The sequence below is a fragment of the Sturnus vulgaris genome, chromosome 2 (assembly GCF_052056855.1).
Source record: "Sturnus vulgaris isolate bStuVul1 chromosome 2, bStuVul1.hap1, whole genome shotgun sequence".
NCBI classification, from domain to species: Eukaryota; Metazoa; Chordata; class Aves; order Passeriformes; family Sturnidae; genus Sturnus; species Sturnus vulgaris.
In genome coordinates, this window is record NC_142244.1 from 11,160,576 (window position 1) to 11,183,775 (window position 23,200).

At 41.0% G+C, this 23,200-nt stretch overlaps 1 protein-coding gene across 2 annotated transcripts in view; it reads left to right on the plus strand.

Moving 5' to 3' along the window:
- NRIP1 (nuclear receptor interacting protein 1) overlaps positions 1 to 14,490 on the plus strand; it is a 73,485-nt gene extending 58,995 nt beyond the window's left edge. For both annotated transcript variants that reach the window (XM_014872987.2, XM_014872990.2), the window contains one exon: positions 5,712 to 14,490. In XM_014872987.2, the coding sequence (XP_014728473.2) occupies positions 6,070 to 9,558 (3,489 nt within the window). In that variant the 5' untranslated portion in view covers positions 5,712 to 6,069 and the 3' untranslated portion in view covers positions 9,559 to 14,490. The remainder of the gene's footprint in view (positions 1 to 5,711) is intronic.
- Positions 14,491 to 23,200: the final 8,710 nt, after the last annotated feature.

Consider the following 23,200-nt stretch of genomic DNA (forward strand, 5'->3'; position numbering starts at 1 on the left):
TGATCAGACTGGTTTGGGTCTGATCCTATGTACACACCCCATCCCCATAGTGAAGAAAACACCTCTTTCTGCTGTCCAAAACTTAAAAGTCAGGTCGGGGCTGGGCTTGGCAGCACAGAGCTTAACAAAACACAGGGGAAAAGGCTTTTCCTTTCCTGTGCTCGTGCAGAATTTGGCCGTGGAGCCGTGGCTGTTGCTAATCCTGCATTATCCAAGGGGTGTTTTCGCAGAGGGAGCGATGGATGCTCCGTGTGCTCCGTGCCAGCCTGGAGGGAACAGCCCCAGCTCAGGATGCTCAGGGAATGCCAGCTCTGCTGGGCTCCGAGGCTCTGCAGAATTCCTGGCAGCAGCAGGAGCAACACGATTCCTCATGTGCCCTCTCCTGACTGAGCTGTCTGAAAGGGATAGGCTATCCTTCCCATGTTTAAAATGTCTTTTGGAGTCAGGCAGCAAGCCTGGGAGGAGTGAATAGTGTGCCAGGCTCCTGGGAAGAAGCTTATTTTTGCTTTCTCAAACTGATACCCTACAGTTGCAGGAGAGGAGTCTGATTTATTTTATTTAAATGAATTAGTTGTACAAAAAGGCTTCTGGATTCCCAAGTTCTTTTGAGTGCAGCTGTGGTAGAATTCACCCACTTATTGCTGAGTTTTGCTCCCCGCTTCTGATCATTTCTGCCTTTTTTTATTTTTTTATATTTTTTTTGTCTTTTTCTAAACTGCGTTTGCAAAGGGAACCTTCAAAATGTCTTGGCTGCCTGAATCAAAACTATGAAGAGGTCTCAGCTGCTCCATTCATCTGAACAGATTTGTGACACAAATAAAGCGTGGATTTCGGGAAGCAAAGCACTTAAATACTTTATTCTCTTAAAGCACGTGCTTAAGTGTCCTTGAAGTACCTGCTCGTTTGTGCAGCTCTGTGCATTTGGTGCCAGGTTTGTTGATCAGCGCTGTTTTGCTGCTCAGAACCTTTGCAAAAAGAGCCAATTTAAGACTGAAGTGCTTTTACCAGCATTCTGAAAACATCCTTCCTGCTGAAATCAAAGGTGTGCAAATTGAGCTTAGTAACAAAATAATTCTGGGACAATACGTCTCGTTACCCCCACTCATTCTTAGTTCACTGCAAGATTCTGCTGCAATTCCCAGTGCATCTAGGAATTCTTTTTTTGAGATCCTAATTTCATTGTGTTCTTTAACATTTCACTGCAGGCAGCCATAAGGATGGGGAATCACTTGAAATCCTGTGTTTTAGGTACTTACTTGGTGCTGGTACTGGAGCTGCTGAGTAACATGCAGCCTTAAATATATTAATCCTCAATTATTTTCTGAAGTTTCCATCTATTATTACTCCATCTGGGAAAACAGGGTACAGAGAAGTAAAACCAGAAGTCAGCCAGCTTGTCTGGAGCACAGTGAGTAATTGGACCCCTGGATCCCAAGCAGCCACTGTAATCACTGTACTGCATTCCTCAAATCTGTAATAATTAAAATGACAGTCTGAGCCATTGGCTGATGTGGTGGGCTGGAGCCTTTACACTTGGGAATACGAGAGTGGGAAGTCAGTGAAGTAGTAAGAGACTTTTTTTGGTTCTTCCAGTAGTAAGGCTAAGCAGTAGAACACCAAATTTATGAAATAACTGAAGATTTTTATTTCACAGACCAGTTTGATTTTAGCTTTACAAATGCATATTTTGATTCATCTCAAAAACAGAACATAAAATTGTTACAAGAGTTTAATCATCATGAAAGAACTCTAAAAATGTAGTTAATAAAAATGTTTTATCTGTGTGAACGTACACTAATCTCAGCCTCTGTTAATCATTCTAACAATGTGTGTGAGTTTGGGTAATGTGTCTTCTAATAAATGTTCATGTGGGCAATCTGCTAGCCATTGCCAGTTTCCTAAATGAATACCTTAATGGTTTCTGTTAAGATTTTTTTCCTATGATCTTGAATTGAGACTGCAGAAGAAGACACCTTGATAATACTAAGTTTTTTGAATTACCCAATAGATTATGCAACCCTCGTACTCAAATAATGCTAGTCTAATGTTTTTAATTTACTGTGGCTCTCTGTTCCATTTAGCAAAAGGATTTAACTGGAATTGTTAGTCTGGGATATTGGAAAAATGTCTTACAAATGTGATTTTGCTAGTTAAATTGTGAACTGTCTATAATTTCTTAAACAGCAGGAACTGCATATCTAATGGATGAAGTAAAAGTCTGCTGTTTGTTTAGTCTCCAGTTAGGTTTTGCAGTTGAGGTTTTCATTCATTCAAAGAATTCCTTAAAAATCAAAACCAAATATTCAGGAGCAGAAAGAAATTGGTTCTGTTATGCTTTAACATATTACAAGCTGTGTTGTCAGATTTCTTTATCTTTTGCAGCAGTAATATTTCATGGTAAGCAAAAGATCTTAGTTTGTTGTTATTACACTTTTAAAATCTTTGTGGTGGATAAATATATTTGTAGTTTACAAACAAAGAAAAACTTCAGCAAGTGCAAAAGTGGAATTAATATTCTGGATGTATGCAGTACAGTGAACATTTTAATATTCCCTTATTTTCCCTATACTGCCTACAGTTTCTCCTTAAGGCACATTTTAAAAGGCTGAAGAAGTGATTTCTCCTAGTGTTCCTCGCTTGGGGAGTGTCTCACCAGGTTACACTCCAGGTTACAGCATTTGTGCTGTGGATTCTGCTGCTGCTTTAGTTTTGCCTAGGTAAACATGGCTTAATGAGCTGTAAACAGTGAGTGCTCCTGGAGGTTCTGCACAGCAATTGGGTTGTTTATTTCACATGGTACAGAAGTCTGGGAGAAGATAGTAGAAGTGACAAAAAAAGAGTGCATTTAGAGTAGTTAACTTACCAATCCATTTTGTCAGTAATTAAATATAATCTTTAGGTCTACAGATTTGTAGATCTTAGCAGTTGCTTCAGCCCTTACTGGGAAATATGAAATCTGTTGTTGTATGACTTTTCCTTTGTCTTTCTTTCTGTCTTTTCTGTAACATTTTTTCCTTTTTCCTTACCACTGCTCTGGTAATTTCTTAAATATTTAATTTCAAGAAAGAATATTAACATTTCAGTGGGTCTTGGGAAGTTCTTTTGTGCAGTCTGTATATGTATTTAGAAACTAAATGATTGCCTTAGTGTCCTGCTGAACATTAATTTCCAAAACTGGTTTGGATTTGGCATGACTACACCTCAGATGAACATTGTTATGTGAGATTTTAACACTGTAATACCTCTTACAGCACTAGATCAATAGAGGCTTTTTAAAAGGATTGCTGATGTCCTGTTCTAATGTGTTAAGTGCTTTCAAGATTTCATTCTCTTTAAAGAAGCTTCTTTGCAGCAACCTGATTTCATTAAATTTAACAGTATTTCCCTAGCACTGGGTAATTAAAATAAAATAAAAAATGAAAAAGGTGGAAAAACACTTCTTAGAGTAGTTATTGTATATAAACTGTACTGGCTACCAGTGTCATCTCCTGCAAGAGGCTTTTGGAGTTCCTGAGGGATTTGCATAAATACATTGTCTTTTTTTAATTACCCAAAGGTGTAGTGAGTAAGGTTGTACTGAATATTGGCTTAATGGTGCATTTGTTTGGGACTCTATCTTAAAGTTGACCTGCAATCCTTGCTTTTACTGGATAGTCAGAAATCCTGACAATTTCAATTTTATTATCTTAAATGCAATTCAGAGGATATCAAGTGCCGTGTTAATAACAGCATACTGTCAGTTTCATTGCCATTTGAGACATGAAAAATTGGTTGCAGATAAACAGTTAACTTTTGGAAGCTGGAAAAATATATTCCTCAGATAAATGTTTGAGGAAATTAGTCTAATTGTATGGCTGTTGCTGGATATTTGATGTTTTCATTGGAAATCTTGTTTTGTTTTGGTTTTTTGTTTTTTTTTTTTTGGAGATTTGTTATTTGTGATCTTTTTTATTCTGTTTTGTGTTGAAACTCTGCAGAAGCTCACACAGAGGTACAAAAGTTTTTGAAAGAACAGTAAGATGATCAATAATTTTCAGTTAGCTGAATCTACATTTGAGTTGCTTCATGTTTGAAGGAACACTGTTTCTACAGGTAATTATGTAAATGATGGTTAATGTGGACATATATTTCTGAGAGAAGTACTGAGACCTCAATAATAGCTAACAGCTTTGCATTTGATATTTAAATGCATGGATATACACATTTATACTACAGTGCTTTGCTGGTTAGATTTTTTGTTTGCATTTGTTTTGGGTATGGGGTTTTTTTTAAGATAGCTCCATTTTTAGACTTTTTCTAGAGGACTTAAAATCAAGTAAGGGAATATTTGCCCTGGGAGATTAAGGATGGTTAACATTACAGCTATTTAGTAGTTCTTATTCTTTACATTTTTAAGATCTGATTATTTTCTGATTTCTAGTTGCCTGTAGGTATTGAATTAAAAACTTGCCTCTGGGAAATAAATCATAAAATATTCATTCACTTTAAGGAGGCAAGGATTTCATCTATGTACATCCCTTTTAAACTTGTAAATACAAGTTTTCAATGGAGTTTTAGGCCATGAAAGCAAATTGCAGAGTTCAATATGCAGAAGGACACTTACCTTTGCTCATGTTGAATATTTATGCCAGTTTAGTACTGAATGAGTGAAGGAGGATGCATGTGTGGTGTAATGATCTCACTATTGAGCTGTGGTGACTGAAATGTTCGTGCTGCCATTGACCAGCCCTGTGAGGGAAACTGAAGAGATGCATCCAGCACAAGCATTTTAAATCAGCTTTTTATTCCACACTGCTCCATCAAAAAAAGTATTTAGTAGAGATATTATGCACTCTTGAAGAATAACAAGTTTTCAGGGAAGAATTGGTTTGGTTCAGTTTTGCCATGGTATGTTTCATGTGCAGAAAGAACATAAAGGTGAAAATCCTCCAGGGAAGGGAGGATTTTGAGTCCAGGATTTATTTGCATCAGGAGCAGAAGCAACCTTTTCCCCACTGTTATCACATGATTGTTCCAATAACATTTGGTGTTTGGGTGTTGTAAGAACAACACCTTTCACCCCTGTTGTGTTACCATGCTGGATTTTGCATTGGTGCATAGTCCTGGGCAGCACCAACAGCTTTGTTTCTCCTTTCAGCAGTATGATCCAGCTGCCAAACAAAAATGTATTCATCTATATGATGCTATTTTGTTATTTGGAAATATATGCAATGTGAAGCTAAATACTGACTTTAGGCCTACCTTTTCCTATTAGTTCAATTTAAGAGTGATAGGCTGTGTGTCCTGTTTATTTACATTTACAGAAGAAAAGTTCATGCCACTGTGAAGTAAAATTCAATGGATTTTTTAAAAACTGTCTTTAGAGTGATTCAAGATTTTCCTTTGAGGTTTGCTATTCCTTATTATTAGCTGCAGAATAGTGAAATTCAGTGAAGGCTTGTAGTAGCTGTGCTTATGATAAGTAAGCTTAATTTTTATATAAGATTTCATCTCAAATTGTTTTCATGAAGTTCTTTAATTTCCATGTATTTTGTCCCTTTTTTGATTTCTAGTTTCTCCTGAAATGTGTGTGTTGTTTATGTATCCTGAATCTCTGCCTATGACAACGCGTGGGGGGTTGGGTTTGGATTTTTTTTTCAAAGGAGAAAATGTCTTATGCAATTACATCTTAATCCTAAATATTTTCTTTCTGTTTTGTGTTTCTGACTTAGGACTTTTATGTGCTTGGTGGAGATGGAAAAGGAAGAAAAGCAAGCTGGCCTCCTGAAGAAAGAAGGCAGCAAATACTTAATGGAACTTTTTTTCTGGGAAACCATGTTTTGAGTGCTCCTCCTAGACATCGTCCATAAATACCCTAGATATCAGCTGATTGCTATGATTGGAAACGTGGGTCATCAAACAGTGTACACTGGGAGAAGCCTGCCTAGGATAATACACTTTCTATTGTTTCTGAAAGTCTCTGAGAAAACACTGTAGACATCTACCTGTTATTAACTCTGCATCTTGATTGAGCAAAACTAGTCTTTGAAGTGAACAGAAACAGAGCCTTTTTGGAAACTTTTATTGAACATGACTCATGGAGAAGAGCTTGGCTCTGAGATGCACCAGGATTCTGTTGTTCTAACTTACCTAGAAGGATTACTAATGCATCAAGCAGCAGGAGGCTCAGGTACTGCAGTTGACAAAAAGTCCACTGGGCATAGTGGGGAGGATCAAAACTTTAAGATTTCAGGAAATATATTTCCCAGCTGTCAGAGTAATGGTCCAGTTCTTAATACAAGTACATATCGGGGATCTGGCATGCTGCACCTCAAAAAAGCAAGACTGTTGCAGTCTTCAGAAGACTGGAATGCAGCAAAGAGAAGGCGCTTGTCTGATTCCATTGTGGATTTAGATGGAAAAAAGGAAGCTTTGTTGGCTGGCATGGTTGAAAATGTGCCTAAAGGCAAACAGGATAGCACATTACTTGCCTCTTTGCTTCAGTCATTCAGCTCTAGGCTGCAGAGTGTTGCTCTGTCACAGCAGATTAGACAGAGTCTTAAGGAGCAGGGCTATTCTCTTAGCCATGATTCTTTGCAAGTGGAGAAAGATTTAAGGTGCTATGGTGTTGCATCCAGTCACCTGAAGACTCTGTTGAAGAAGAGCAAAGCGAAAGATCAGAAGCTGGACAGCAGCCTGCCTGACATCACTAAGAACCTGCCCAAAGAGAGGTTTATAGAATCTCCTCATGCAGTGCAGAGCAGCCCCAAGGTGATGAACGAGCCCCTGTCGTGCGCTGCGAGGTTACAAGCTGTTGCAAGCATGGTGGAGAAACGATCCAGTCCTGCTGCTTCGCCCAAGCCCAGCGTAGCGTGCAGCCAGCTGGCTCTGCTGCTCTCCAGCGAGGCCCACTTGCAGCAGTACTCCAGGGAACACGCTCTAAAAGCACAAAATGCCAGTCAGATCGCGAGCGAGAGGCTTGCAGCCATGGCCAGGTTACAAGAAAGCGCTCAGAAGGACATGGGCCAGTTTGGTTTGGCCAAAGGAATGACAAGCCATCTCAATGGTCAGGCAGGATCATCCCCCAAAACAGTCACTGGCAAAGGCAGCATGGCACCTTTTCAGAGCTCGGTGGGAATCATGCACTCGCCTCCCAAAACTTTGGGATACAAAAGTACTGTGGAAAAGAGTAACCTGAAAACCTCTCCCAGCAACAGTTTGCTCTTACATCTGCTGAAGAGCCAGAATACCACCAAGCACGTGAAAGGGCGTGAGCAGAGTGAGAGAGCCAGCATTTTTGAAGACAGCAGCACACCAACAACTGTTGATGAGTATTCAGACAACAATCCCAGCTTTACAGAAGACAGCAGTGATGATGAAAGCTCCCATTCTAACTGTCTTCCTATAGACCTATCCTTTAAACAGAGGACAGATAAGCCAGATGCAGGTCCGCCTGCATCACTGGATAACCTGACTCAGTCCTTGCTTCGCAACTGGGATCCAAAAGCTTCCTGTCCAGAGAACAAGGAAGAGAAAGACACTCCAAAAGCTTCTAAGCTGAATCCCCACCAGAAAGTAACACTACTTCAACTGTTACTTGGGCATAAGAGTGAAGAACAGGTAGACAAGAGTAACGATCCTCAGGGACCACACAGTACAGCTGATGTGGCAAAATTCACTGTACAGACTGGGAAAAGGACTCCTGTTACTGACAGTCCCAGTGCCAACCGAATGACTCCGTTAAGCACTCCACCCTTGCTGGCTTCTGCAAAAGCAGACTCTCCTATAAATCTCTCGCACCAGTCGCTGGCTGTCAAGCGGAGCTCGCCGCCCTTCGCCTGCAGCATCCAGCCAGACAGACTGATGAATTCTGCATCTAAACACTTGATAGACCTGTCCAAAAGCAAAGAAATTCAAGGAGCTAAGCTGAGCAGGACCGATAGTCCCCAGAACTCCTCGGCATTCAGTGCCAGCAAGCTGCTGCAAAACCTGGCTCAGTGCGGCATGCAGAGTTCCATGTCGAGTGAGGAACAAAGAGCTAGCAAACAGCTGCTGGCAGGGAACATGGATAAACCTGTGGGCTTGATTGATAGATTGAACAGCCCTCTGCTTACGAATAAATTGAGTATGCATGAAGAAAATAACAAAATATTCAGTTGTCAGCCGGCACCTGCCGAACAAGGACTTCCAGGTTCGGAAATAGAAAATCTCCTTGAAAGGCGCACTGTCCTTCAGCTGCTTCTGGGAACTCCCAATAAAGGTAAAAGTGAAAAGAAAGAGAGGATGCTTTTAAGAGATGAAAGTTCTCAAGAACAGACAGACAAGGCTTTGAATGAGCAAATAGTGACGGTGAAAATAAAAACTGAACCATCTGACGAATCAAATGTTCCTTATAATTCAAATGCACAACAAGTAAGAGAATGCAAGGGTAACAAATTCCAAGGGTTTGTTCATTCGCTGCAGAGAAACACAGCTGCTTCTCCAGCATCTGAGGAGGTGAAATCTGAGCCTCTTTCACCTCAAGATTTCTCTTTTTCCAAAAATGGCCTTCTAAGTAGGTTGCTTAGACAGAATCAAGACAACTACCCCACAGATGAGCTGGACAGGAGTCACCGAAACAACGAGCTGACACACCTTGAATCCAAGAGTCTTTGCACAATACCGAAGAAGAGGAAGCTTCATGCTGAGCCTTTGGAAAGCCCATTAAAAAAGATGAAAAGTAATGCATCTGATGCTGGAAACAATCATGCTTCTCCTACCGAGGCACTGTACGGGCCTTTGCTTAACCAGCAAGAACTGAAATTCAGCAGAAGTGATGCTGAATTTAAATATGCTGTAAGTCATGGTTCAAATAGTGAAACTGAAAATAGGAGTTGGTCTAGAGATAGTAAAGGCTTTAATGTGTTGAAACAGCTGCTTCTCTCAGAAAACTGTGAGAGAGATCTGTCACAACATAGGAATAACATACTAACAGAGGGCAAGAAAAAAGGAAACAAAACCAGTGCAACAATCAATAAACCTGAATTCACCATTTCTTCCGTAAGATCGTTGGTGGGAAGCCCTGTGCAACAGAACAATTGTGTAGATCACAGAACATTTCAGTATCCTGTAGCAGTAAAGAGTCCTGCCAGCTCCCCCTTCCCCGAACATTTGGGGAGTACGGTGTCCAGACTGGAGTCTGACCAGTTTAGCATGTGTTCCATGCCCAGTGAGAAGGGGCCCATCAGATGGGTGATCACGGGCATGGACAAGAATGATTACGAGAAAGACTCTCCAAGACTGACCAAAACCAACCCAATATTGTACTACATGTTACAGAAAGGTGGCAGCTCTGCCAGCAGCCAAGAAGCACATGACAAAGAAATCTGGAATGAACCTTCATTTACCGAGAGTTCAACTCGTGTTACAATCAAAGAGGAGTTGACATCTGATGCAGAGCTTAAAACTCCTTTTAGTAACTTAAGAAGCCCTTACAACAGCCATATGGGGAGTAACACCTCTCATCAGCATGGTGGTGTGAATGGAGAAGTGCATGGACTTCTGGAAAAAGTGAGAACAATCAAAAAAGAGCCAGAATAAACTGCAGCCTCCTCAGTGAGTTTACAATCAGCAGTTTTGAATCTTTGTTTAAAAAAAAAAAAAAAAGAAAAAAGAGTATGAACATGACTACTGTATAAATTGAGCATGATTTTAAAAAAAAGCATGGTCTAATTGAAACATGTTTTCATTTGATAAACTTTTTATTTTTCTGGTGATGTTATTTAAAATACATGTAGATAAAATTTGCTTTACAGTAGATTGTCACAAGGAAAACTAGAAGGGTTGTAATTTGTACAAGACGTTTCTGTATGTATCAGATTAAGTTATGAGTACTCTTTGATCAGAGTCTTATTTGGATCTGCAAGCTTTTGGTATAACATAAAGTGTAAGCGTACAGCCTAGGTGGTGGTAATGCTGCGTTTCCTCCCTCCCTGTAAAATAATCCTTATTTTTTTGAAGCCTGAGCATAGAGAAAGTGTACTTTTTTTTTTTTTTAATGTTTTAATATGTTTTGTGAAATTTTAAGAATAACTTTTAAGAAATGGAGCAGTCCGTCCAAGGTATTAGCTCGTCATATTGGAAAACCTGCATCAGTGTTAATAATTGAAGTGCACTGAAATGTATTTTTTAGTGCTTCCAAAATTTGTATTGTTATTTTTAAATCTTGTTTGTGGTCCTGCCAGAATAGTGGTGTAAAATCTATTTTTCTTCCTTGCCCTGCTCTCAACAAATGCCTTCCTCAGAATTCTTAGCCATAGTTATGAGTTACTAGTTAGAATTAAGGGTTTTTTCTAGGTTTTTATAAAAAAGGCAGATTTTCATAGGCCGTGCAAGTACTGCATGAGTCCTTTTGTCGGCACATTCCTGTCACTTCCCTGCCTGAAAGGGGAAAGCCAAAATGCCTCTGGGACTAGTGTGATTGAGAAGGCTTAGGACATGTATTCAGTGAGGAAAATGCTGGAAAGCTTGTGAAGGGGATGAGCAGAATTGTCTGTTCAGCACCATCCTGCTTCCCTGTGGAGGAATACCAGCTGCACTAAAGCAGCACATCAGACTTTCACTCAAAGATGGAATAGGATTTTAATGAAAAATGTGTTGGCCTCTTCCTACAACAAGGGAAAAGAATCTATAATCTGCCAATATTTATTACTCTCTGAACAGCTGATCCATGCTTTAATGCACTACCCTTTCACTGCAGAAAATCTGGCTTTGGAATAATTTTCAGGTAGCGCTGAGGATAAAACTGTGGTTTTGTCATGTTCTGTAATGGATAGTGGGATATGTCTGAGAAATCCTTCCCTGCCCTTTTCCTCAATCCCCACCTGTGCTGTGATTTGTAACATCTGGCGATATCAGCCTGAGATGGGAGGAACTGAAAATTGCAGTCAGAGCTGAGACACCTTAAAAGAATTGCTGGCTGGGGAAGAGTCTCATGGCTCTGCTTTCCCGTTAGCACTGTCAGTGTTAACTCCATTTGCAGCCCTTATTTCTCTGGGGGGAGAAAGAGGACAAAATCCAGTTCTTCTAAATTATACGAATCATTGGCAAGCAGTTTTGCTGAACTTTTTACACCCCTTAAAAAAATGAAGTTCTCTGTGGCTTCTTGATTTCACTGATAATCCTGTCTGCCATCAGCAAGCAGCTAAGCAGTTGGCTTGCACAGTTAATGAAAGCTGCACTCTGGTTTAATTTTGTGTGTTTTCCCCATGGCGAGGCGATGACATGACAAAACTGCTGTTTCTGTCCATCCCGTGTCTGCATAGCAGACATGAGTGACGGGGCATTTTGCTCTTTTCCGTCTGGTTTGGTTTCAGAGATCCTTTTCCCAGACTCCTGGCTTGCTGGGACAGAGCAAGCTGTTGTCTCCTTCTTGTCCCTGTCCCCATCCCAAGATCAGTTCCTCCTCTTTCCACTGCAGTTCCTACTGAAAGGGACTTCTCCTATCTGACAGCTGGAAAATGCACCACTATTCTGTTTTGCCTCCCTCTGGGGGATACCTTCTTTTAGGGAACACAAATATTTGGCAGTATCTGGTATAAAACATTCCCCTTGGTTTTTATGAGAAATAACAGAGCAATTAAAGATATATTTTTATGTTATTTCGGTGAAGCATAATATATTAATGGGCTGTACAAAGAAGATTTATATTTTAAAACCTTCACACAAATCTAATATCATTTTAAATGTCATTGTCTGAAGTCTAATATAAAAATAAAATTTTGTTTGTCTTTAATATTGCATTTATAAGTGGCCCAATGACAATTCAGATGTCTCATGGAATAATCATTAATGAGATAAAGTATATTTTGGATTGACAGTGGAACTGAATTCTTTTTATATGAGTCAACCCAGCAGAAATATTAAAAAGATGGTATTTCTTCCATCCATTAAATGTCTTTTAAAGTCTTAATTGATTATTTTTCTTGAAACAATGTGTATATAGGTAGGAAATATATACAATATAGAATAATAGGTGGTCCCCAGACTAAATACAGGGCTATAATTTGCTTGAAAAGCGCCACAGAAAAATACAGCGTGAGAGGTTGTGGAATTACCTGGTTGAAAAAACTTCTCCAAAGTCAAGTTGAGATGAAGAGTAGGGAAGAGATTCTGACCCTAAGAAAAAATAAGACTGGAATCGAGCAATATGCTGACCTTTGTATTTATTCTAGGGTAGTCTATTGTTATAATATATACTTTTGAACATTTAGTTTTGAAAGTTTTATAAAACAGTTAAGTTAAAATGTTAACAGTTTGACCAGTTAAGGATTTAGCTTTCTTTTTAATTGATGAAAAGGTATTGCCATTCTCACAGACGTCAGTAAACTCTAATATACAATAATTTAAGTTTGGGACATGATGTTCATGGAAGAATCTTATCTCCTGTAGACATTGCATTCTCAAACAGCAGGTAACAAGGCTGAGGCCCTTGAGAGAGGGCAGGACATGCCAAGGGACTGCTCAGTCAGCTGCTGAGAGGGCAGCTGTCTCCTCCTACATGGAATTCTCCCCCTCCCTAAGGAAGAGAGGTCTTCTTTGAATCTACCCCATCCACTTTTACAGCATTGACACCTTAGGACCAAAGGCTCTTTAATTCTTTTTTCGTCTTGTAGCCTGAGTGAGTAAAAAGGAGTTGCTGTTTTTTTTCCCTTGGGGACTTTTCCATCAGAAAAGAGGGGTGTGGGAGCTGGGTTTGTTGCCCCAGGAGAGACTGGTAGGGCTGGCCACGTTTTCCCAAGCAGCTCTAAGATCCCTGATTTCCACCAGTCCCTGTGGATGGATTGCAAACCAAGGTCATCTCTTGAGTAGCACTCGGTGCTCTCAACAACTCCTGTCTCCTCTAGACCTTTAGGCTATGGATTTAAAGCAGAATGGGGTCTTGGCAGATCTTGGCAGCAGCAGAGCGGTGCAGGATCAATGGGTGCTGGTGTGCGATGTCACCATCAAAGGAGCAGGGAGGGAGGGGACAGCACATCCCAGTTACATCCAGCTGAGACTGCTGGGGGAAAGCTGCCTCCAGCTGTCAGAGCAGTGAGGAAGGGAGGTAGGGAATTGTCTCTATACCACGCTTAGAGTTGCAATTGCAGCCCCTTGGAGCTTTAACCTGAATTTAGCCCCTCTGAGCTGGGAAGGGCTGGGTGCAGCAGTTGGGGCTGTGGAGTGCCCGTGCCTTGCTCGAGGGCGTCGCCAGCGCCTGGTGGAGCGCCCAAAGCCGCTGGATTTGGGGATTGACTCGGAACTGCCACGCAGATATGCCTTTTCCTTCCAGAGGGAGGTGTCTGGGACTCAGATCTCCAGGTTTCTAGTGTGTCCTCTGCCAAAGCTTGAGGAAATGACGGTGGGTAACGCAGAATCAAAGGTGGGGAGCTGGAGGGCTTCTCTGCCGATACCACATAGCTGGGCAGCTCAGTTTGAGAAGTTTATATGAGATCAAAAGGGAATTCAGCCATAACTTTTACTTTTCGTAGCCATTTACTCTTAGTGATGTTTTTAAATTCTTAATTTACAAATGTTTTTAAACGAATGAAATGAGTGGTTTAAATTTTCCCTGTTAAATGTTGGTGAAAGTATTACAGCTCTCATTGACGTCAGTGACATGATATTACCAGTTTGTTCTCTGCCACATCTTACAGAGGAGTAAACTGGTAAGTATATATTATATATATATTTATATATAATGTAAATATGTTGACTTGTTACGCCTATAATATGTTGAAATTGGTTTTTAAAAGGTGATGTAAATAGTGGTTTCCTTAATGAAAAATACATATTTTGTATTGTTCTAATGCAAAGGAAAAAAACCTTTTAATCTTTTTTGTTATGTATATTCCATGTATAAGTGTAAATATGATCACATAGGTTTTAAAACTTTTGCATGTATGTATACAGTTGCAAGTCTGGAAGAATGTATAGAAAAATTCTTTTATTTAAAGTTGTGATTACCTGCTGCATGAAAAGTGCATGGGGGACCCTGTGCATCTGTGCGTTGGCAAAAAAAAAAAAAATGTCTTAACAAGTCAGGTCAGTTCAAAACACAACAGTATTCCACTTCTGGACATGACTTCTGCTGTGGTATTTTAGCTTTGTGAAAGAATGTGCTTCAATTCAAAAGGGTCTGGAAAAAAAATGCAAACCTACTTTTAAAACATGAAGTGCTCATACAACTATAATAAGTCATGTAAGTTCAGGACTCCATTTTGCATAATTGAAATATTGTACCAGGACTATTCCATCCCTGTAAAACAAAGGAGTATTGATTCTCATTGCCATACATAAGAATTCGGGATTTTACCACAACCAGTTTTATTGTGATGTGTCTTCAGTAATTTAACTGGTCTCATTTTTTTTATTAGAAATTAATTTCCTCATGTGATGTCACAAAACTGTACATACTGCAGTGTGAAGTTTTTTTAAATCTTTCAGTGTTTACTTCCTGCAGAAGATTTGAATAAATGAGAAAAATGCATTGTCTTGATGGTTTTTAAATCTGCTTTATTTCATGTGTACTTTGCGTTATTGGAGTGTTAGTGGGCTCTTTGCATCAGTGCTGTTGATACAAATTTCTGACAACAGAAGTATCTCAAGGAACTGAGGCACACACAGCCCTTCAGCAAGGCTACTGACTGGAAGCTGAGAGTTGTGGAGCTGGAAATGAAACATTCTAAATCAGATTAGCAGCTTTACTTCACAAAGCTCTGTATTATGTTTTAGTTAAATACCCTTCTGCTTATTAACTTGAAATCAGTGACCATAAACTGGAAACCTCTAAATGGGAATTCTCATGTGAAAATAATTTTGAATGTTAAAACATTGTTCAGGTCCCTTGTGCAGGGCAGAAACATCTGCTTTCCCACTAAAATCTACTTTGGTTCATATCACAAAGAAGACTTCTCAGTTTATTCTATTTATGTTCTTAAGCAAGCACGTAGAATAAATGAACACAGTTATTTGCCCATGAAGCCCATGGAAAGGTTTAACAGTACACTTCCATCATATTTTGGAGTTTTGAAGACAGCTTATGACATTAGTGCAAATGATGGATTGCAGCATTAGTGCAAGTGCTGTTTCTCCAGAAAATTTTTGTTCCGGGGTGTCCAGACAGTGTCTGGAACTGTACAGTTGCAAGCAAGCATAGAGGATAGGTCATGACTGTCTTGGGTAACACTAATGGGTACTTTCACAAATCATCCTACACTTCCTGGTCTCAGCAATAACTTGTGTGCCTGAGATTCTTTGGAAGCATTCTGGAAAGCAGAAAATAAAATGCATGAAGGTAATTTTAAAACACAAATTCTGAGTCCACAGGTCACAGCTAGGGCTTCCTGAACTAACTGAGCATTTTAATTGTTCAGTATCCAAAATGTAACAGGATGCTGTCTCACTTTGGATACATCACCTCTCAGTATGGATGTAAAGCCACCAGTGATGCTCAACTGTGCTTCAGAGGAAAAGGACCCTGACCCAGCTTCTGCACAGACTCTCTTCTCTGTAAGTAGACTTGATGTGAGGGACAAATGGCTGAGCCAAAATGCAGCCACCTGAAAAAGCAATATCCCTAAGGAGCCAATCTAATCTAACGACAGTGCAGCTTGGAAATAATTCCTTGAAATACGTGGATTCATCAGGGCTGTGCTTCTTTTGGTTTTGAGTCTGCCCACCAGGCAAAGCCAACACTCTTCCTCTGTTTCTGCAGTGGTTATGCCCTAGGACTGTTCCATGAATACCTGAATATCTCTGACTTTTCTGTTAGTACTTGGTGGGGGTTTCAGGCTCTTGTAATTTTCTATATTTATTCAGTTGTGCTGTAACACCAAGTAAAACTTGCATAGTGTCTACCAGAACAAGCAGGGCTGTGGAGCTCAGGGTATGGTGTGCTGAGCAGCCTGCAGGGTGACGAGGATGTGGAATGGATGTGCTGTCCCAAGAGCCATTCTCCTCTGAGTGAATTCTAGCAGCATTTGCTTGGTGATTCAGAATGAACTCGCTCAAAAGTGCTTCACACTGCCAGTGAGCTCCTCACAGACTCGTGGTCACATGGAATCTTCTTGGTCCCCAGCTTGTTTCTCACAAAATGAAAATTGCATGTAGTGTTGATGGTTGTGTTGTTTTTTTGTTGTTGTTGTTTTTTTTTTTTTTTTATTTGTTTGTTTTGGTTTTGTTCTTTACCAAAACAGCCACTGGATGAAAGAATTTTCATTTCTGCTTCAGAGATTTCCAAATAGGGGGATAGCAATTGTATCATGGGACTTGGCACCCCAGTCTTCTCTGCTCCTGAGTGAAATGAGCTGTAGCATTGTGGGTGTCAAGGACAGGTGTGGAATCTGAGAGATCCATTTACAGGGATGTGCATTGTGGAAGCCTTTATAAGAATAGAGGAACTTACTGCAGAAATACAAACATGTCTTTAAATTAGAAAAGTAAAGCAAATTATTCTTCACTGACTGTAAACTTGCCAAGAAGAATGTGGGTTTGAAACTAAAATAATACAATGACAATGTTTTGCTGTATGGCACAGCTTGGCACATTAGGGCTGTGGAATACACTCATGGGAACGTCTGTAGGGACCTGATATGAGCCTAGAGCAGAGACTAGGATATGCAGGCAATAATTGCTGATAATATTTTTATTTCCTTTTGATTGTCAGAGTGACTCAAAGAGAGCATGGCACAAACTTGGGGCATAAAAATCCTCTCTGCTGGTAGCTATCAGTGCTGCTAATGAAGGAGCATATGCTGATCCAAACTCACAGCATCCCACTTTGATTTGGCTTTCTAAGGAATGCTTGCTCTTAATGAGTAAAGAGATTTGTCACTATTTCCAGATTACTTTTCTGGTTAAATTACTTAGAACTTAGCTGATGCAAAACAAACATAATGTGAATATGCCGGTTAGATAAACCTGATGCCTGCTTCCACAATTAAAGTCAGCCTGTGCCTTCAGTGCATCGTGATATGTTGGGGAGAGATGGAAAAATATCCTCATCCACAGTACAGATGATCTGGATTCTCTTCATCCAGTCTAGTTTGGGAAGGTGGTGAAAATTTCTCACTAAACAGGAGGCAAACTGGGCTACTCTCCAACTTAGTGGGGGCTCTCTGGTCCCAGTCTTTACTGAAGCTGCTGCTGACTTTACCCTTTTGTGTGCTTAAATTCCTTTGAAAATTTCAGTACAGAGCTCAAAGGTTACTTCTGCAGATGAGTTGTGGGTAGCCACTGAGACAGAAACACGAGTCTGGTGTTGCCTTCTACATTGGCCTATCTGCACCTCTGTAACTAGCAAAACGTGACAGTTTTTCAAGTTTTGCCTGACTAGACTCCGTGCCTGAATCTCATCACAGGTACTGAGACACAGTAAGTGATGAAATTCAAGGAACATTTGGAGTTGGATGCCCTGGTACTCAGTCTCTTGTATATGCTGCAACTTCGGAAATGCTTTGCTGGAGTTTCTGTGGAAGATGGAAGTTCCTCCAGTAGCTGATATAATTGCACATTTCTTTTTTTCTCTGAATTCACATTTTACCCTGAAGGAATCCTTTGGTTTGGTGTTGTTTTTTTTTTTTGTTTTTTTTTTTTCAAGAAGCCTCATTGAGTGTCACCTGCCTCACAAATGGCTCAGTAATTCACATTCGGACAGCCAGGGACCCTGTGTCCCTTCAGGTGATGTGTGCTGTCCCCACACGAGTGTATCTCTGTGCAGTAGTGGACCAGTGACTTGAGGGTCTTTGCTTTTGTGCCACAATTACTTCAAGTGGAGGAGGAAGAAGGAGAGGGAGTGGGAATCTTATGATAGCAAGCTACAAGATGTTATTTTCAAGTGCCTTTTACTTTCTAACCACACTTCATTTTCTGCTATTTAACGTGGTCATAGTGAAAAAATCCTCACTAGCATTTGCAGCAAGAATTAGATAAATCTAGGAGACAAAAATCTTGTGTAGCTATTCATGTCATACGTAGTAGACTCATAGAATGGCTTGGCTTGGGAAGGAGCTTAAAGATAATTTCATTCCCACCCCCCTGCCATGGGCATGGACACCTTCCACTCTACCAGGCTTTCAGAGCCCCATCCAATCTGGCCTTGAACACTTCCAGGGATGGTGCAGCCACAGTTTCTCTGGGCAACCTGTGCCAGGGCCTCACCACCCTCAGAGCAAAAACTTTCTTCCGAATTTCAAATCTAAATCTACCTTCCTTCAGCTTAAAGCCATTCCCTCTGTCCTATCATTACATGCCCTTGTTACAAGTCCCTCTTGTAGCCCCTTTAGGCACTGGAAGGTGCTCGAGGGTCTTCCCACAGCCTTCCCTGGTCTGAACAGCCCCAGCTTCCTCACAGCAGAGCTGCTCCATCCCTCTGATGCCCTCGGTGCCTGCTCTGGGCTGGCTCCAGCAGGTCCCTGTCCTTGCTGTGCTGGAGCCCAGAGCTGGATGCAGCCCTGCAGGTGGGGTCTGAGCAGAGCGGGGCAGAGGGGCAGAATCCCCTCCCTGCCCTGTTGCCCACGGGGCTCTGGATGCAGCCCAGCACATCTTTAGGTGAGTGTAGAGATCAGTATCACCACTTAAATCATGGAGTATTACTGACTGACGCAGGTTTGCTTACTTCCTGGTCCAAAATCTAAAGAAGCTTTACATTTCATTATGAACAAGCACCAGGATTTTGTTAGTCAGCATGTAAATATGTTTAAAAATCTGAAGAGTTGAGGTAATCCTTGCATATCATGCTGTCTGTCTCTTGTGTAAGGAGCTGTTAACTCTCGTGCCATTTCCCCCCTTCCTCTTACCTATTATTTTGAGTCCTTTCATCTCATCTTTAAACTACACAGGAGCCCAGTCATCACCCATGAAGGGCAGAGGAGACAAAAGAAGTATATATTTTTAGACAACTCTTTTGAAACGAGTGTTTGCCTAAGGTACTGCGTTATGCATTGGCTGTATTGAATGCTGTGTCTTGGTCTCTCCTCTGAAAGTATTCACCCAAGGCATTGCATAGTGCCTGCACACTGAGAAGAGAGGTGATGACATCTAACAGCAGCTACCCCCAGCACCCCCTTTATCTTAGAATGCTGCTTACTGTGGCAGAAAGAAGCAAAGTGTACGACACAAAGCCTTCTTCCCCCAAAAAATTTTCTTTTTGAAAATGGCACGTAATGCAGGTTCAAGGTCAGAAAGGGAAAATGAGAGGGGATTTTTTTTTTAAGTGTCCTTGGCCTCAGCATGGTCTAGCTGGCAGCCTGTTGCCTGCTCCCATTCTGTCCCACCACCTGTTTCCCAGAGGGAAGGCACTATGGTGGTGCAGGCAGTGGTTGTTTCCCAGGGGGCCAAATTTTGCCATTTGCATGAGATCTGACTCAGAGAGCTGGTGGCAGCTGCTTCCAACACGCACAAAACAGTGGCAGCTCCTGATAGAGGAAGAAAAGGCACTGAAAAATCCCCTGCTGAAAATGATCACAGCCCAAAGAATCGTCCTGTATTTTTTGGATGGCATAGATTTGCAGTTCCTAATTTAGAAGTGGAAGGAATAATTGTCTAGAAACTGACAGCAGCTATTGTATTGAATACCTCTCACTCTTTAAAACTTAAAAGGTATGGGGATAAAGCTAGTTACATAAAAAAAACCCTAACTTTTTATGTATTCTTTCATCATTCGTTTATCAGGATTTTCAACAGATTTTTTCATTGTTTTTCAACATCTGCCTAGCACTTGAAAACTTAGTTCTCTGTAGTCAGAAAGGTACTATTCCAGTTTTCCTGCCGTCTTTATCTCTTTTTTTTTTTTTTTACATAAATGTTTTTGTTATGCTTCCACTAGAACCATATGGCTTGCTATCACTGGTTTGACTTCAAATTATGCCTGTAATACAGTTCAGTGCTGCTGCAAAATGTCTCCTGACAGTCCCAGGAGCCTCCTGCATGGAACAGAAGTCTCCTCTGACCCAGGCTAGCTGCTGTGCCTGGCTCCTAGGGCCCCTGGGGCAGTAAATGGTAATGTTGGTCATATGTGATTCTGAGCACTGTATGTATTTCTGCCTAGTCCAGATTTTTTATCTCCCAGTTCGGATCAAGGGGATATGGAGACTTTTGGCACTACATTATGGGCTGTAGAAATAGCAGCTGGTTTCCAGTCATCCAGTCACATTCTGAGTTCCTGATAGCCTGCATTAATGGTGCAGCTGTGCCAGTGTCACCCTTTGAGCCTGTGCCCAGCTGGCCTAAAGCAAACACGATTCCACAGGAGCCGAGACGGTGCTGTCCCTTTTGATGTGGAACGTGGCTGCCTGTGGCATGGAATGCTATGCCTTGCAGGGAAATAGAGGGTTCAGCACAGCAGATAAAGATCTTGACAACCGTGGAAACATCTGTAGAGCAGGGCACAGCTTCTTTTTTTTTGCAGTTCCACTCCGGATGCTCAGAGTTCACTGTCCTCCTCTGCTCAGTCCAAGTATTGTTCTGGAGTGGGAAGCAGGAGGGGAAGGGTCGGATGGTTGAGAACAATATGTGGAGAAAAATTCAGTCCCTGGAGTGAGGACCCAATCAGAGGGTGATGAAGCACAGAAACTTCTGTTCAGAAATGCATTAAGGCCAGGACACAGCTACAGCAGTATATTGGTCAAAGGAGTGCTTAGATTAGAGAGAGACTGTTTCTTACCTGATATTCAAATTCCTGAGACCTGACAGGGATTCAAAGGGGTACTATAAAAGGGGCAATGCAATGGAGCCCTGCTGGCCACAGGGGCTACTGCTCTTCAGTGGGGTTGGGGGGATACACAGTGGTTAGTTGGGCAGATGGTCCATCCTGAGTCTGGAGGGAAGGATGGCTGGGTTGGGCTTGCTGAGAATCCAGCATGAGAGGGAGATGCAGAAAAGGACCTCAGGAGGAATGTTGTGGTACCAGGATGCCTTGCTTCAGCATCTGAGCAAACAAAGTCAGGTTATAAAGCCAAAATGGTAAAACTCCTTTGAAAGTAGGAATTCTGTTTGCCATATTTTCTTTTTCCACTGCAGAAGTTACTATCTTATCTCTGCTTACTTGGGCTCTTCAGCAATTGCTGCAATTTTCCTGCCATGAGCAAGGGTGGCTCTTTCCCCAGCATCTATATAAAACAGAGATCTGTATTGCTTTCAGGGGTTGTCTGTAGCCTATTGCCACTGGTTGTATTTCCTACCACAATCCTCACAGAGAGACAATGGAGATAGTCTACAAATTATTACTGAGGAACCCCAGATTTGCATTGCAGTTGACTCCGGAGTTTGACAAAATTTCAAGTGGGGCTTACTAGATGTCAGGATTTTTCTGCTAAATAGGTAAAAAAACAGTTCTTGTTTTAGAGAGACTTTAATGCTAATGGAGTATCCGGTGCACATATATGTGACATAGACAAGAGAGAATAATTTGCAGTATCTCAAGTTTGGGTGTATTAAAATGCACAGAATGTGAGTTGGCCTTTGAATTTAGAGCACCTGAATGTGAGGATTCCTATCAGATGACAACATCCCTGGCTATGATGGGACTGCTATGTTGTGGTCAGAGACATGTTGGAAAGTGACAGATCACAGAATGGACAGTGAACTCCACAACTCCTGTCTGCACTGGTTATTTAAATCAGACTCTCTAACCCTGCCCCTGCTTGGGCTATCTCATCTGAGACCTTTGAGTAAAACTAGGTTAAAATGTACTTGCAAGAGAAAGGTTTTGCAAATGTAACTCACTTGCAGTGCATTAAATGAGCAAATTTAAAAGCCAGCATGAGTGAAGAAAATGAAAGAAAGGTTTCTAAAGCCAGTGAGTAACCAAAGCAGAAACAGGGCACTGGCTGTAATTTGTACCTGAAACCTGTGAAAGCTGACCCCAGGCTTGCAATTGTAGAGCAGGTCTAACCCCTAATAGGCTTGGACAAGTAAATAAGACCTTGCAGCAGTGAAAGTGCCTTATTGTGACTGTGCTTGTGGGAGCCAGTGTTTTTCTCAGCTAGGCTCCACCTCACTGTGTTCTCCTCAACATAAAGCTCTTTCACTTAGGCTTAGTTCCAGTATTCAAGATTTCTGTGTATTTTTAGCATGTTGTTTGTTTATCATCTGCCATGTATTTCTTTTAGCAACAGCAGGGCAAGTTAAACATGGGGTCTTGTGTCTAAAATAGCTTTTCTTGGAGAACACAAACACTGCTTTTGTACTCTCTGGTTAGGTTTTTTTGGAGGGAGGGAAGGGAAACTTTTATAAAAAAATAAGTGAAGAATAAAATAAAGAATAGAATAAAAAAGTGGAAAATCTTTGAAGCTGACACTACAGCTAAATCAAACTGTTTAGATTTATGTGCAAAGTAAGGAATTTTGGTGCAGAGGGTTACTTTAGCATTTCTTCCCGTGGAGAGAAATGTCAATGAGCATGAATGTGTACGTAAACACACACAGAAAATGGGTACAATGACTCATGCAGACAAAAGAAAAATTAAGAAAGCTGACAATGCAAGGGCTGGTATTTAGAGCAGGAGAGGTGTGTAGTGAGCATTCTTGTAGAGTAGCTATTATTTATTAAGTAGAGGCAGAGTGAGTCGAGCTATACAAAAATATAATGAGACATGCTTCAAGGAATTTGCAGCCTATTACAAACTCAGAAAAAACCACTGCGGGCACATAAAGTACATTAAGTGCTGGTACAAGTTAGCAGTAGTGAAGGAATCTGGCTGAGGTCATTGTTGAAAAGCATTGTGAAAGGAGTGAGTCTGGAGGAGGAGGAGAAGGGAAAGTCATCTGAGGTGAAATTCTTCGGAAGACTTAAGTGGACCTGACACCAACTCCTCTGCGTGGGGTGAATTTTATCCCTGATGCTGGAGAAAGATGACTTCCCACTTGAAGAGGCAGCTGGGGGAAGGAGGAGAAAAGTGAGGCAGGTTGGACTGGAAGGAAAGGTTTTATGGTGGGAATTGAAGGAGCTTTTGAAAATCAAGGTGAAGGAACAGTAAGAAGGAAAGGGGAAATAATTTGGATGTATGGAACTACAAAATGACAACTGAGCTTGATTTGGAGCTAGTCAAGGAACACTGGTTACAGATGGTACTGAGATGGTTTTTGAGAGCTGAGGGAATCCAGAGCATTTTTTTCTACAGGAAATGTAGAAAAATTGTAAATAAGGCAATAGTAGACAAGGGGAAAGATTTATTTAGTTAATTTCTTACCTGAGCATTGGTCAT